The following is a 17,519-nucleotide window of genomic DNA, read 5'->3' as shown; positions in this document are numbered from 1 at the left end:
ACTCGGTTGCATCAGCCTAACACTGGAATACACCCGCACTACACTTCAGTCAACAAGTGAAGCAAACTAGACAGGGTTACTATGTGCTTCCACGGGTTACAGGGCAATGATATTAGCGCTACACCCTCGGGGAAGACTGGTTGATTTGATCTGAAAGCTTCCTTAGTGGCACACTTCTGCTAAAGGAGTATAACAGACACACCCATTACTTTAAATATCCATTTATTTACGTTGAATTATGTACAGCTCTTTACTGTTCTTTCATTTCTCTCAATCGTCTGATGGCCGACCTAACCGAAGCTGCTGCAGTAGTGCTGTAGACATAAGCTCCGCCAGCAACAGTCCTCTTGCATCTTTTACAGGACCAGATCCCTACACAGGATCTTTTCATAGCATCCTGCAATGAAAAAATCAATCTTCTACACCCCTGCAATAATATATATACATATATATTTATGTACACTTATGACATGACCACAGTAGAAGCTACAATGGGGATGAGAGAGATGTATTGCACTACCAAGAGAAATTCCCCACATTTTCCGGTAGTTTTGAAATAAATTTTCAGACAAATTTATAGCTCTTTAACATGCTAATAATTACATTTAAGTGTGAACTGCTTCTGTTATTAAAGAAAATAAAGTCTATTCAACACTGTTCAAAATAAACAAAAATTAACTATTGAAAACTCCTTTTCTAAACAGAATAACACTCATCAACATGTCGGTTCAAAAATGATGGAATTTTTTACATTCCTAAATACTTGCAAATACAAAAAGCACGATTCACCCAGACTTATCCAGGTTTTTCAATATAGCTTCAAAATTCAGAGACTTTTTCGCAGGTTAACTTCCTTGACTTTTCTACTTGGAATCCCGACTACATATATTTGGATCCAATGTATTTTCTGGTATTTATGAAATTTTCGAAACAAACTGTAGACTTTTTCCAGATATTTTAAAATAATCTCCAGATCTTAAACTTACTATAAACCACTTTAAAGTAGATTCTTAAAAATTGAAACTACTGATTCTACACAAGATTCCAATAATAAGAATTATTTCGTACATACATGGAACAGTTGCTGTACGAATTAGCACATACAAGTTACACCTGTTGATTTTTACAACTTGTACCCCGGGGGAAATGAAGGCATTGGGAGTTAATATCACACACTGTTGCACTGTGAAAGTGACTACTCATGTTTGTGAAGGTAAACTGCTCAGCGTTCAAATAAAACCTATATCTTTTCTGCAATTATGAAAATGGAATATAAAGGACTGAAACTTGCACATTTCTCTGGCTGGCGAAAAACCATTATGCCATAGGTGAGTGAAATAAACAATGAAGGCTAGGTAGTGATCTGTTCCTATCAAGTAAGAACAGTTATTGTCAATGTACAGGGTGACACGTATAACACTGACATTATTTCCTTTATTTCAACAGGAATGCTCCATAGATTAATACATTCACATGAGAGTGAGTATCTGTGCAGGATACCATTACCATTGCTTAAACTTTGTAAGGCAGAGCCTCGTGCCCGGGTATTCTTGTTGAAGTCTGAGCCTTTTCAAACTTTGTGCGAAGTACAAAAAATTGTAGCTCTAGAACTAATTGTCATAGAGAGAAAAAATTGGTTTTGTCTTCTTTCTTAAAGACAGGGCTTTTAGCAGAGTAAAATTTATACACTGTGCCTCCCAATAATTAGTGTAGCGGTGTAACATTCCTACAACCATGCAAAGTTTTGTTGAAATTGGACTGATACTTCTTGGCTAAAAAAATCAACATTGTATAAAGTGAATGTGTTGCCAACTAATGAAATAATTTCCGGAATTTTGCATTTTGCTTCTAGTGTCAGCCCTTTGGAGATGCAAGGACCAAATTAGGATGGAAGCACGATAAAAGACCACTGTATGAGCACATGTAATGTCCATGATGCAACTTTAATAAAAAAAAAAAAAAAAAAAAAAAACTGAAATTATGATGTTCGGAAATTTTGTATAATTAAGAGAAAATTTTTAACTTTGTGCCTTTGGCCCACTTAACCGTGGACCTTTAATTCTTGGACTTTACTTAAAATGCTGCTTTTTACTCAATCTTACATGTAGAATTTATGCACGTTCTTCAAAAACATGCAGTAATTGAAGTTATAGCCCTTTATATTAAATTTATCCCACAGTAACAGGAGGTAAACAAAGGTAAAGGTAAAAGTAAAGTGTTCCCCTGTGCTTAGCACCACGCCATGAAGGCGTATAGGGGGTGTTGGGGTAACGCCCCACACTTTCTTGATCCGGTCGTGAGTGGGGGTGATGTGATCAGCATCACGCCCCTGACCGCCTTTACCCCCCAGGGTTTCCCCCAGGTACCCATGTTATTCGACGCTAGGTAGGCGCCGGGGCCGCTTCCACCGTTAGAAAAGTTCCCGGATTTGAACCGGCCGGGGATCGAACCCGGGACCTTGAGCATGGTAGTCAGACGCGTTACCGACTGAGCAAAGGACTTTTTCAAATGACGCTCATTAATAATAGTAACAATGGATACATCATTTTGTTATTCAAGTATGTAATGCCTTTAGAGGTATACTATTGAACAAAAAAAGACAAAACTGATGGACAGTGTATTTTTTTCAAGAATGGCATGTGGTCAATTTCGAACACCGGGCTTTGGGCCCTGGACCCTTAATTGCCGAACATTGCTTAATATGTTGCATTTTACTCATTCTTACATGTAGAATTTAAATTTTTCAAAAACAAGTAGTAGTTTGGAAGTTAGAGCCATTTCAGGGTTGCTACAGTTTTTTTATTATGAGATTCCCAGACATTTCCAGGTTCTCCAGTCAAAAAACGAGATTTTTTCCAGACATGTTTATCATCATGATTTTTGCTTTTGAACCTTCTGTTTTTTTAATTAAATATATAATCAGTTAATTATTATGGATATTCACTTTCAAAACTTTTTTTTAATCAAATTTCATTCTAAATACAAGAACATGTGAAGAGTAAAATGTAAAATTAGAATCGGCATCAAATGTATTGGGTGCTACAATCACACGGATCTAGCCATCAGTGGTAACACATGTGTGGTCAAAATTTCTACCATCTGGCCTATAAAGATTAATAGTATATAAATTCTATTTTGACTCAAGTGCTCCTTGAACAGTTTATGATCTAGAGGATGGCTACCGTGACTGCATGACTCATGGTTTCTTACTCGCTAGGTGAGAGGAGGCAATCTTGGCTCAGTAACCACACAAGCATAGTAAGTAAAACTGGCTAATGTGCAGGGTTCTCTGTCTATGGCAGTCAAACTAGAGACAATAATTGATATCTTTAACCTTCGATCAATGAACATTTACTGGTACTTGTAGTGTGTAAACACTGTCTTTTGTTTCAGGTAGTGCATTTCTAGAAATAAAATTCATGCTTGTTTCAATGTTAAGAGTAAATGTAATGAAATTTCATTGGAAATAGAAGTTTTAGAGTGATATATGTAGGACAGCGGTTGTATATATACAGAAAAGATTAAACTAACTTACTAGCAATGCTTGGAAACCTATATGAAAATATATATGGTATGGAAAATATGAACACGAATAGAAGATACATATGCATAATGAACATAATACAGGGTAGGAAATTGGCAGATGTTTTTCCATGCTGGAAATGGAAAACAATTAGGCAAAGGGGGAAATTCACATATTGAATTAGCATTGGGAAATGTTCGCATAATGAACATAATACAGGGTAGGAAATTGGCAGATGTTTTTCCATGCTGGAAATGGAAAACAATTAGGCAAAGGGGGAAATTCACATATTGAATTAGCATTGGGAAATGTTCAACACATCCCACCCTGATAAAAAAACAAAAGAACGGTGTATGCAAAGTGCATTATTAACTCTGAATTTATCATGGTGCAAGGCACTTTTTAAATGGTTTGATTTGTAACTGTAAGCACATACTTCAGTGTCTTAGTGATTACTTACTGTGCATTTTCTGGAGAATGATTCTTCCCTTCCACATACTCTTATAGGATTCTTTGTTTGCGAGCAGCTATTCGTTTACTGTCATCTTAGACACAGACTGCTGCTACTAAACGAGCATGGGGTGAGAGTAGGTATTTTGCTGCTAAATGCATTTGTAGTTAGGTTAGGTAAATGAGATTTAGGGCTCTTAGCATTAAAATAATATATCTAAATGCTTTAAAGACTTGATAACACAATATCTGAAACCTCTTACGAGCGCTGTCAGAGTTGACAGGAAATCCAAAAATGGATCCTTCTGAAAGCTACATTTAAAATCATAATTTCTCCAATAACTAATATTTAGTTAAGCTTTTAACAGGGACTTCCTAATACTTCCCTAAAACTTGCGAAAAACCATTACCCAACTAAAAAAACAGTCAACCATACCTTTCCACAGAATGTGCATGTGTACTTTGAGTGCTGTGTGATTTCCATCTTCTTCACAGACTTTCTCAAGGAGGCACCATATCGGGTCCCATACTTTCCGACAATTCCAACCTTCTTGGTGTGCTTTGCCTGAAATGAAGATGACATACATGAACAAACCAATTATTCTAATTTAAGCTAGATGCTAAAAGAAAGCCTCTTTGACAGGTCTCACTGCTCTTTTTAGGCTACCATGCAATAATACACGAGAATGAGTATTTTTCTCTCCTGCAACAATCCTTCACAATGAAACACATTTTGCATATATATGTATTCTTATTTTGGTGATGGTGACCCTTTGTACTCCCTTGAAAAACATGAAAATTTTTAGTGGGTTAGAAACATTATCATTCATATGAACGTTTGTTGTTGTTTTTAGCTTGAGGAGATGCATTACAAGTGAGTAATTGGCAATTTTATGTGAATGATTTATGATGCCACGCACAGCATGACTGACAGCAGAGACCGGTTCATACTAATCACAAAGGAGACAGACACCTCCGTGTTCAGATGGGGGTCTCCCTTATCGCACAACACTACTGCAACCTCTTGTTCAGACGTCAAGAGAGGATTGCCTATGGTTCTAGGTTTAGCTACTTAGGTTTGGTTCCATTAGCACAAATACCTTGAAAATTTATTTTTTGTGGTAATAGAACTAAACCTAGCTGACGTCAAAACACGAAGGTGTTTAACTTTTGTGCAATGAGTATCCCACTCACCCCCAGCCCACGTTATCTACAGGTCACGTGCTCTGTACATGGTGAGTAGTATGCGATTTGTCTGCCACTTGACACATTTCATCCCTGCAACCACCGAGTGGGAACAGTATGCTTTCAATGTACTTATATAATTTATTTTGAACAATTAGGTTATGATAATAGTAATTATGCGTTATCGCTTGTACATGTTTCAATGATTTATTGCGTGTATGACGAAAATTTCTTCCAATAAGTTGCAAAAGTGATGTGGGTTGCGTTGCAAAAGTGATGTGGGTTGCGAAGAATTCAATATGCCATTGTCACATTTCGAGGGTAAATATATTTGTGGTTTCCGCATGTTAAAATAACTTTCCTTAAAACATCAAAATCTGTATGTTGAAAAAAAGAAAGTTCTAATTTTTGAGGGGGTACGGTCGGTCACCAGCCCCGTTATTTTCTTAACAAAATCTGAAAAGAACAAAGAAAATTCTGCTTTACAAATTCTATTGAATGCTGATGTTCTTTTTCTTGTTACTTTTTACTATGGTGTTTGTAGTTAAATGGTGAATATAGTTAGTTATAGTTATATATATATATATATATATATATATATATATATATATATATATATATAGCTAGCATAAGCTAAGTCACATTTCTCAATATCTTTACTTAATATTGCATTAAATCGCATACACTACGGACAGTTGCACTTCCTCAGAGACAAATAAAGTTATAATACTGAATATAAATTTTCAAAAAACATAATTAAGCTCCACATTTGGAAAATGCACAAGACTGACTTTCCTGAAATAATTTCACAAAAGCCTGGCATGAAAATCTAGAATTCTTAAAAACCACCTTCCACTCATATAAGCTGATTTAAAAATTTAAGTACAGATTATATGTATGCTGATTTCAGTCCTCAATATTTACGAACATACACTGTGTCTATTATTATTTTACAAAACATTATATTACATCTTTCAACCACCTTCCAGGCTGGTGGTTGAAATAAAATGGACTTTCTTATTTGGATTTATCTTAAAATTGTTGGGTCACTCTCAAATAGATAGATATTTTTAAGAAGATCTAACAAAGCACTGACAGGCATACAAAATTAGAAAAAGACAGATGTAGAAATTTGATTGTGACAGATGATAAGCAATGCTACAGCTAATAGATGCGGAGCGAATTTACAATACCGGAAGAATCTTCAATTGCTTTCAAATTCGGCATACTCACTAATTTTGGCCTCATAATCACGAATCTGCAGTTAAAATTTGGAGGTCACGTCTAGAAATTGCAAAATAAGTTGAAAAAAGTGGGTCCGTGAGCGGAGTAAACACCCTTGATTTATGAAGAAAACAACTATTTTTTGGAATGATTAGCGTTTGAAAACTATGTTTATGATGACCATTAATTTTAACTGCTTGCCTAACCTCACCTTACCGTGAATGGTTCTTGGGGCAAATGTGTTTTCCACCTTTACGGAAAATGCCATTTTCTCACATGCAAATCAACGGTCCATGCAACAGGTCTCAATTATTGCACAACACTTGAGCAACGTTGTGTTATGACTACGTCGGAACACAAGGTAGCAAGACCGTTGTGCGGAAAGGAAAACTTCTTCATATCAGAAAACATGGGGAACGACTTGAGATGGCCGGACCCCTCTCAGATTTTCTTCATATTTGGCATACTCACTAATTGAGGCCTCCTAATCACGAATCTGAAGTTAAAATTTGTCGGAAACTTCTAGAAATTGCAAAATAAGCGAAAATAAGGAGTTAGTTTTCGGAATGGAAACCGTCGATTTTCGCGAAATATTTTGTTTCACAAGCAAATACAGTAGAGCGTCGATTATCCGAACGTCGCTCAACCGAACGACCGCTTAAGAGTGGCCTGGAGGTTGGCATGAAAGTAGTTTCCTGGCCCGATGCGATACAGAGACACCTAACGACATATCAGAGGACTAGGAAGAGAACCTTCCACCCTTCACCACCCCCTCCACTCTGCGTGACTGCCGCAGTGAGGTTTCCAGGAAAAGGACACCCACCTGTTTCTTTTCATTCTGGTTTCGGAGGCTAAAATTTCTCCACTGGCAAAGCAATTCGCATTTCACTGCTTGCTGGCTGGCTCCAGAGAGAGAATCTTCATCACCGAAGTTTTGATTGAATAAATTTGGTTGATTACAGTGGCTACTATAATTATGTTGATTTTTCTTGTTGAGGTTAGAATTATCAATTGAGAGTAAAGAACTTGTTGAATTGCTCTTAATTTGTCCAAGTCCTTATTAGCTGCAATAACTCGCTAACTGTTATTTTTAAATTTCTTGGAAGCATCGGAAAATAATCCTGGGAACAGGAAATTGTATGCACAGAGTTCAGTCAATTCCCAATTTTAAAGAAATTGCCTAAAATAGGCAACATCTGGCATTTATGAAATAATATAGGCAATATCGTACGAAATAGGCAAAATAGGCAAAATTAAATTGCCTTTAAATGAAGCTAGTCCCTCTCCCCTGGCCTTCGCAACATTCGTTTTCATCATATCGTTAACAGGAAAGAATAGGCATTTTGCCTAACATCCGGTCTCTAGTAATAACATATGGAAAAACTGAAAATGAGAAAGACGGACAAAACAATGTAACAAAATATACAGTAGTAACAAAGATGTCAGGAAACAATAGTATAATATTGAACTTAAACTTTGATGAAGTAGTTTTCTTTGTTATGATCTGAATTAAGTCCCTTTGCACAATTCTCATCGTTGGAGTTCACAGCAGCTTTAATCGGCCAAGATTGATTGATTTTGTTTATTTTACTTCGCCTTTCTGCCACTCTTGGCTAATGATGATATGATGTAATCGATGAAGAGACGGTCACGAAGGACACGTATGCCCAGACCGGATTCGAACCCGGGACCACTGGCATCGTAGCGAAATGAGATAAATACTCCGCCACGGGCCGGCTAATCGGCCAAGGGTGGGGACAAACTCTCAGTGGTGATGGGAATCCCCTGTGGAAACATATGACCAGTTCCTGCATCACATTAGTTGCTCTCTCCTATTGTGATATTTCCCAATGTTAATTGATTGCTTCCCAAGTGAAATTTCAGTCCAACTAATTATAGTATGATCTTCAAGATCAGCACTATACGTGTTACAAAGTACTTTTAAAAAAATCCCAGTGAATTGGCCAAAATAAAGTGACAGAATTTCGAGGAGAGGCCGAGCCTGTGTGGACCCACACATGGCTACGCCAATATACGTAAGTAAACCCATGGTGCTACAGCCCCTGAGGGCCAGAGCCCACCTACCGACTGCCGGCCTCACTTCCAGTTCAACCAGTTACGTGCGGTCAGCACGACGAACCCCTAATCTTTGTTGTAGGTTTCCGTGACTCATTCATAGCTTCCCAATCTCCTCACGATGGTGGGTGGCAACCGGTCCTATACACAGGCCGAAATCTCAGGAGAAAAGTTGATACGTTTCCCCTAAGAGACTCGAACCTGCGCGCCGTCCCGTAGACGGAGCTCAAAGCATGATGCATCGGACCATACAGTCACGATGCAGAACAGCAGGCCAGTAGCCAGAATTTTATTTCATAGGGAAGGCTCATCCCTTATCAGCAGCTGCCATCTGAGGGCGAAAAAGTGGGGAATAGAACCCCTGAAGATGAATTTCTCAGTATATTACAAGTTATTGTACAAGATGTTTAATGTAAGTAAAATTAATCACCGCTATACCCTATTTTAATTACATATTTGTAGGATTTCGGAACGGTCTTCAGCCTCACCCCCCGCCCCCGGTCACGTGCCTGCGGTAGAAAATATACGTAAGTGCTGATCCCTTATTCTGATTGGCGTTTTAAGAATAGAATATCCTTCAGAGCATCTCTAAGACATGGTATTTTAAAAATGAGTTCTAGAGAAGAAACCTTGTCCAATTCACGTTTCCAACTTGTTTCCTTGTGTAGTTTTTAAAGCGGAGAAAAGTTATCACAATTGGTAATCTGGTGAACAAGATCGACGTCGAATATGTAATTGAAACAAAAATTTTAATGTTCGTACCACGATGGTTTTACTGACTGAAAAGTTTATGTTTCACAATTTTGATTGAGCAGAGGGGGCTCTCTCACAGCACTAACAGCCGCCAACCCAATGATAATTGTTTGAGTATCTTGAGTTTCTGTTTTAAGTCTACTTTATATACAGATAGACTAATCGGGACTGGATCTATATTTATAGTGGGATTGAACTAACTATTAGGCATCCACCGGATACCAAACTCTGGACATTTTAAATTACAAGGATCACCTTTACCATTATGCTATAGGATAGCCAACCTATACGAGTTGCACTGCAATTAAATAAGTTCCATTCGAAGTCAGAACTTGCACACGCATCATCAAAAGAAAAGGGAGCAGAGCAGAACAAGATTATTACCCTTCGCACCCTCTGAAGTCTTGAAACCTGTTTTCAACTTCATCACGTAGTATTTTTACTGTGGACAAATATTCCAGTCATTCCTGGTATTCCTGAGAAGTTGGGAAGGACAAATTATAACTTTATTAAAAAGTTTTAATATAACAGAAGACTGTAACTTTGTAAAATGGCCTCCACTTCCTTCAATATATCAACTCTCGTGTCACGGGGAGGAATCATTCAAGTAGTTTTACTGTCATATCGAGATAAGAATCGCATCCACGAATGAAGGGAGCTAACCGAGCTAACTCACAGACGTCCGTAATTTCGCATATTGTGAGCGAAAAGGCAACAACACGAACAATTTTCGCTTTCAATTGTTCGTTGACTAAGTCATAAATCCTCTCCTCAACTGTATTTCTGATTTTTTTATTAGCATTGCTTTTCTGCCACGTTTGCCTAATGGCGACGATGAGGATGAGTAATGATATGATGAAATTGATGAAGGGACACATGCAAAGAAAACTCATGCTCATGCCAGGATTCGAACCCGCAACCTCTGGTGTCGCAACGGGTTGTGCTAACCACTCCGCCACAGATTATGGCAAATTTATTTCGTGATAAAGAAATACTTCTGAATGAATTTACTTTATCAGGGTACACAATTTCTACGCTTTTCAGTATTCACTTCACAACAAAAGTAAGCATTTCACTTGAAAAATCTACATTCCTCTTCTATAGTCCTTTTCTTACTCCAACGAAGTTTGGGCAGCGATATGGTTCTCTGAAACATTTACAGAAACTGGCTTTTCTTCCTGGTAAATCCTTGAAAATCAAGAAACAGACTCATAGGCGACAGAAAGTATGCACGCTGCCCTTCCCCAGCTGGAAAGATATTTTCGTACTTCAGAAGTAACCTGTCAATCAGCTTGCTTAGTTGACACAACACCTAATCTATAATGGAATGTAAACCTGTGTACCGAAAATTGGTCAATGTGTTGAAGTTTGGATGAGTCTGTCTTGTATCACCAGAAAAGAGAAAACGGGATAACTACAAATGTATAGATAATTTCAAGCATGAAGTGTTAAGTGGGGCCAAGACATTAACGGATGCTGGGGCCCACATGCGGCCCGCGAGTTTGACTGACCGAAATATCAGGAGAAAAGTTGTTACGCTTCATCCGTAGCTGGAGCCCAAAGCATGAAGCCTTAGACCGTACGGTCCCGATGCAGAACAGCATCTAATGGCGAAAAAGTGGGGAACACCTGAAGATGAGTTCCTAATTTTGATTTGGCAAAGGGGGCTCTCTCACAGCACCAAGCGCCGTCAACCCTATGCCGGTCGTTTGAGTATCTTGAGTTTGAGTTTCTGTAAGTCTACTTTATGTATAGATACGCTAATCGGGACTGGACCTATATTTATAGTGGGATTGAACTATTGGGCGTCCACCAGGTACCAAACTCGGGACCTTTTGACATTACGAGGGTCATCTTTACCATTACGCTATAGAGGCAAAATATATCCGAAACTAAGAAGACATTTTGAATGGACATGTAGAATGTAGGAGGCAGGGTTCGCGCTGAAGAGGAAGAAGACAGGGAATTCTCCCTCCCCTTTCCTAACCTGTACATCTCTAATGTAATTCTCAACCAAGCCAAGAATCTTGTCCTTCTACATTTTATGTCGCTTTTGTTATTGTTAATGAAGAATTCAAATTAATAATTTCTTTAAATCTCAAGTTAGCAAGTCAGCCAAAATTATGTTTTTATACTAAATTTTACATTAATTGAAGATTTGCAAAGAAACAGTACACCTTTTCATGATCTTTCCACTCCAAAAACAAATGTTTTGTAAGAGTCACATCAAGTTTATGATTGGAAGTAGTGAAGTTCTAGGAACCACACACACACACACACATATGTAAGCAACAACAATAGTAGGCTATTGTAATTTGGAGAAGATGTGATTTGTGAGCGGAACAAGCATGGGAATTTAACGAAGTTCCTTTGCGAATCATCAATTATGTGTGTGTGTGTACATGTATTTCCTATCTGCACCGTTGACTCACAAAGTACTACATGTGAGGTAAAACTATCGAAATGGAAAAAGAGGAAGTGCTACCACCCTCCCCTCATTTTCTACATTTTATTCAAATCGAACACGAGGCATGTATCTAGATATATATTTCGGAGGGGCGTCCTAACGTAAAGTCTCAAAATAATAATATTAATACTAATGTTAAATTAAAATAAGTATAATTATATTAAATTAATTAATGTATTTTTATTACATGAATAGGTAAGAAGGCGGTATAACAACAGTGATACAGTATAACATCACGCATTCATTATCTAGCTTACGTGTAGTTAAGGTCGGCAAAATTTGTAAAAAATAGAAACTGCCCTGGCAAGGAAATTAATGTCAAATAGATAAAGAATATAATATTTATTGAGTATGAAAAAATGATGTTAGATCCAGTTGACGAAAGTAAAATTCCTGGTAATATTTTGCATGTTATTATAAGTAGTAATAATTCTTGCATAAATCTTCTTTGGTACTGTCATTCAAAGTCGTATTGCTTTCCAATATTTTTGCGGAAATAAACAATTTGCGATTAAACAACAACCTTATTTTCATTACTTAATTGAAGTTATTTTATGATCTCATTATTTTCATTATTTAATTTTTGTACTTGGTCAGTCTTTCGGGGGGAGGTTGGGACACCTGGACCCCCTAAATACGTCCTTCGCGGTAGGGGTCGAGATAAAGTTACTGTGTCACTGGTTCCAATTCACGGTAAATATGCTCTGCTTCTGTACACTCAAACATACACAAACTCATGGCCTTCCTGCTATCTTGCCTGGGAAAAAGGCAATAAATCAAGCTGTGACAGCTTGACCTTCTGACGAGGGGACGGAACCCAGCTGTGCAGAGTATTCAAACACCCGCGCGAACTAGCCCTCACCGTCAGCCTGAGACAATTCGAACAGAGACATCTAATGGCCAAGTGGCGAACTATGATGAATGAAATTCGGCTGAAGCGGCCGTATCTTTCGCCGTCGATAATACATGACATTTTTAAACAATCATTTTGGGCTGTGCAAGTGACTTTTGAAAGAAAAGCCCTCCCTAGCTTAGTCATAAATGGATTGAGCATTACGTTAGTATGCATCATAATGGCCATTTTCGTTGGTGCTACCCACAAATCGTATAACCATTCTGTGCTTATTTACGTATTTCCTTATGGGAAATTGAAAAAAAATAATGGAATTTGTGTACATTTATCGAAGTGAAATTGCATAAATGTGTCATGTACTGAAAGTTTCATAAATTAAGTTCACGTCTACTGCGTGTTTTCCGGCAAATTTTTGTCCTAAAACGTTATATTCAACAAAATGCAAAAAAAAAGTCCATGTTAAATTTAAGCACTTTTCACGGCGACCTTCGCCAAACTCCACCTCCCTCTTAACCGAACTGTGTACTCGCTCGCACCTGTTACTCTCCCACCCTACCGTTCATCATCCCCCTCACTCCCAAACCAAGTTTCCCACAGTAGTCGCCGCACTGAGCCACCGCTGGCGGAACATTGCTTCTAATGGGGCCTTCATAAGGCGCTGCTGACCGGCCAAGCCGGCAGTCGCTGTGTTTCAACAATCAGCACACTTCTGTCGGTGTATGTATTGTTCATGCAAAATGCGTATGTAATATGTACATATTTTTGTTTAATAAACTGTACCACATACGTACTATATATTCCTACTAAAGTTGCCTTTGTACGTTACTTTGTAATACTTAAAGAGATGCCTGTTTTTATGAATAAATTTACTGTACAGTACTTCTTTTTGGCAAATAAACATGTACAGTTCGATTATCTGAACAAACCAGTTTTCCGAACACCCATGTCCCCCAATTACTTCGGATAATCGACGCTCTACTGTGTATATATATTCCTGATACTACCACGACACCAAATTTTAACTATGTTTGCCTAACCTAATCGAAACTAACCTAACCACGTGCCAATGGTTCGCAATTTCTAGATCCTGATACTACCACAACACAAAATTTTAACTATGTTTGCCTAACCTGGTAACAATTTACTATCTTTCGGACACCCCTATTTTTTTCGTTTCGTCAATTTTTGACATTCGTACTTACGTATCTGCTTCGCGGAACATTCCTGAAGGTGTATTAACGTTGTTTTGATTAAATTAATTGCAATTTTTCACATTACCAGTACGTCTTTCTGGTAGGTCTTTTTGCTTGCCTCAGACACAATATCGCGAGTACACCTTCCTACATAAACGTGCATCGGTGCTTGTCTTTTGTGAAATTTTTGACATTCGTACTTATGTATGTGCCTCGCGGAACATTCCTCAAGGTGTATTGACGCTGTTTTGATCAAATTAAGAGCAATTTTTCACATTACGAGTACTTCTTTCTCCTAGCCTTTCCGCTTGCCTCGCACACAATATGGCGCAGACACCTTCGTAAATAATGACGCGTCGAGATGACGCATCAGCCTTGTCTTTTATCGATTTTCAATTGATATGCAGTGTTTCAACCTTCGGAACCCAAGAAATGCCCGACACCAAATTTTAACTATCGATCTCAACCTAACTGGGAGCGATTTTACAATACAGGGAATTTCTCCATTTTGTTTGAAATTCGGCATACTCACTAATTTTGGCCCCCTAATCACGAATCTGCAGTCAAAATTTGGCGCTCACACGTGGAAATAGCAAAATAATCGAAATTAAGTTCTTATTTCCACACCCTCGATTTCCGAATTTCCCGCCGGTTCCGGGCTCCGCCCCTGGGGTAATCGACTTACCGCCCCCAACCGCTATCGCGGCCCCGGCTCCGCTCCGCTCCGGCTACCCGCCTATATCTATAGACTCCCTGTTAAGGGCATGTTAGAAATTGGCCGGATTCACCTGCCCCCAAATAAGCGCGAAATTTATACGTGGTCGCCAAATTTTGACTGCAGATTCGTGATAGGGGGCCAAAATTAGTGAGTATGCCGAATTTCAAACAAAATGGAGAAATTCCCTGTATTGTTAAATGATACCTCAAAGGAGAACTGCACAGTCTTGATTACCACACCAAAATTACTAAGTACACCGAATTTCGAACAAATTGCATACATTTCAGTTATTCTAACTAACGTAACCTATCCTTACAGTCAATAAATCCTGGAAGAAACATGTAATCCACACTTTTCAAGATGCCATTTTCTCACATCCAAATGAACGCTCCATGCAATTCACAGATTACATGCAATTGGTATAACTATTCGTACAACACTAGGAAGAGCACCGTTGCCAAACTTACCTCTATTCGAAGCCGCAATCCACAACATCTTCTCCCTCCACACTGCCATCGTCACTATCGCCATTCTCCTCCGAGCTTATTGGATTATACAAAATCCCAGCAAGTTTAAAAAATTCCAAAGTCCGATCCGTCCGTAATTCAAGGCACCTTTTCATAAACATGTATTTGGCAAGATATCCAGCGAAAAAAATTTTCTTCGTTCCAAATGCATTCAAGGTGACTTTGGCTTTCCTCCACGTGGACTCTATAGTATTAGTGTGCGCTCCAGTGGCTTCATCAACGAAGTTGATGCTGTGGTTGACCTGTAGGTGTTCGTAACCCTCATTCTTTAGCTGGTCATACGCTTTCCAACAGTCCGAAATGATGGTAGTTCCGGGCAAAATCCACTCCTTAATAACTGATATTAAGGTCTCAGCGTCTCTCTTCTCCACAGGCACCAAAAAACATCGCCCACTTCCTCTTTCCACGCCTCCAAATACCCATTGTCCTTCCACTCGATGTCCACGATGGTATTTTCTTTTTCCGAACTTAGATTCATCTATCTCTACAATCTTCCCCACACCTCCAATCTTTTCACGTTCCTTATCAAAGTAATGTTCTACAACTTCCCTGCAGAACGATGCCCAATCAACACCTGTTTTCTCGGATATTTCTGCCTCCTCGCATATGATATTTAAGGCACAATTAGCAACCCATAGCCTTACAAAAATGCATATTTGCAACAAGGTCAACTTCGACCTTGCGAAAAATGTTCCTTTTCGTATTGAAACAGAGTAATTGCACGGCGTGGATTTCTTCTTCCTGCACTTAACCTTCGTGCTGCACTTCCATTTGTACTTGTCAATTGTCGTACTGTCTTTATATAATTGCAGAATGTGTCCCCTTGGACACTTGTAACTCCCTTCTTTCGGAAGAACACCAAAACCCATTAATTTCTTTATCAACCCACATCCATCATCTTCCGTACTCCATTTCAATAATTGAACCACATTCACGATCTTTTCGCTGCTTTCCGCCTCCATTCTGCTACGATCAATGATACCCAAATGAGAAAGTAATAATACGGCAACGCTGTAGACACAGCAACAAGTATGCAACGAATACCGAACCTCACTTGTCAACATCAAACATGGCTACAACAGTAGTGTATTGACAACCATACCGGTGTTAATTCCACATAATTCAGGAATTTCTATACGTGAGCGCCAAATTTTAAGTGCAGATTCGTGATTAGGAGACCCAAATTAGTAAGTAACCGAAAATTCAAACGAATTGGAGAAATTCCCTGTATTGTTAAATTATACCCCTAACTGAACTAACCTATCCACGCGCCAATGGTTCGCAATTATTTCCATTTTCTAGATCGTGATACCAACACGACACCAAATTTTAACTATCGATCTCAACCTAACTGAACTAACCTATCCACACGCCAATGGTTCGTGGGGCTAGCACCAATGGTTCGCAATTATTTCAAATTTCTAGATCCTGATACTAACACGACACCAAATTTTAACTATGTTTCCTACCCTAACCACGCTCCAATGGTTCGTGTGGCTTGCGACACGCCATCCTTCTAACTCTTGTTGCAAACGCAGACAGTTCGAAACACTGGATACCCAATGAACATGAACAAAATACAATCACGACGAGTGATGCATGAAGAAGAAGAAGACGCGCGATGGTGTACGAAGGTGTACGCGCCAAACGCTATTCTCCGTCGGAGAATTAATTTTCAACGAACAACATGAATTTCAGCTATGAAACATTCCCACATCACACAAAACACCTTCCCGATGTTCGACAATGCTACAGGAACTTATTACAGTACGTAGTTTCTTCTGTAAAAATAAATAAATGTGTCCGAAGGATAGTAAACTAGTACCAATCAAAATAAAATGCTTAAGGAGCAGAATACTGTATCCTTAAAAAATAAAACGTAGTGTACAGGAGCGAATGACAATTTTCCTAAATATTACTTTCCTTACGTTGGTATGACATTTTGGTAGTTGGTAAAGTGAAATACTTTGTGCGACTGTCATATTTGTACATTAAGACTACAGACAATAATTGACAGTAAAGTGCGAGTTACAATGTAATACTGAAATAATGTACTAATATAATAATATACAACATATGTACTAAAATTTGCAACTCGTCAAAGCGAGCTAAGTACACATGTTCATATTTATCATTTCTTTTCTCTTTCCGATGACTCGCTATGAAAACTTGTCAGTACCATTTATAAATATAAACGTTATGTACAATTACAACGGAAAAGGGAAATATTCTTAGAGGATTACAAGAGATACATATAATTTTCTTATAAAATCAATCCTTACCATTTTTCTTGCTTCCTATGCTTCCGTGTAACAAAACACAACTGAGACCAAGCTGACAAATCCTCGCTCAATATTTCCTCCAAATTCTTCACTGATAATCCTGACGTCTGCAAATAATATGGTGTATAAGTGATGTATTGAAGAAATCACATGTCAAATATCTCTTGTAAATGGTATTACATAATGTCAATTACTGAAAAATACATTGATTTTATTTTGGAACTGTTATTTATAAAAATCAAAACAGAGGAAAAGCCACACTGCAGTT

The 17,519-nt window shown here is 38.3% G+C and overlaps 1 protein-coding gene across 1 annotated transcript; it reads right to left on the bottom strand.

The window, feature by feature from the left end:
- Window positions 1-205: 205 nt before the first annotated feature.
- Window positions 206-17,348, bottom strand: RpL37A (ribosomal protein L37A). The gene is made up of 3 exons (XM_083132941.1): window positions 17,252-17,348; window positions 4,410-4,538; window positions 206-397 (listed from the first exon to the last, which is right to left on the bottom strand). The coding sequence occupies exons 1-3, from the start codon at window positions 17,252-17,254 to the stop codon at window positions 251-253; spliced, it is 279 nt and encodes a 92-aa protein (XP_082989067.1). The 5' UTR covers window positions 17,255-17,348; the 3' UTR covers window positions 206-250.
- Window positions 17,349-17,519: the final 171 nt, after the last annotated feature.

Source organism: Lepisma saccharinum, chromosome 12, assembly GCF_977018435.1.
Source record: "Lepisma saccharinum chromosome 12, izLepSacc3.1, whole genome shotgun sequence".
In the NCBI taxonomy this organism is placed as follows: Eukaryota; Metazoa; Arthropoda; class Insecta; order Zygentoma; family Lepismatidae; genus Lepisma; species Lepisma saccharinum.
This window is presented reverse-complemented; position numbering and strand designations above follow the sequence as displayed.

Excerpts from the sequence above, each read along its gene's own strand:
- RpL37A (XM_083132941.1), bottom strand. Across the intron at positions 398-4,409 it reads CATGCACATTCTGTGGAAAG|GATGCTATGAAAAGATCCTG; the intron begins GTATGGTTGACT and ends TTTTCATTGCAG.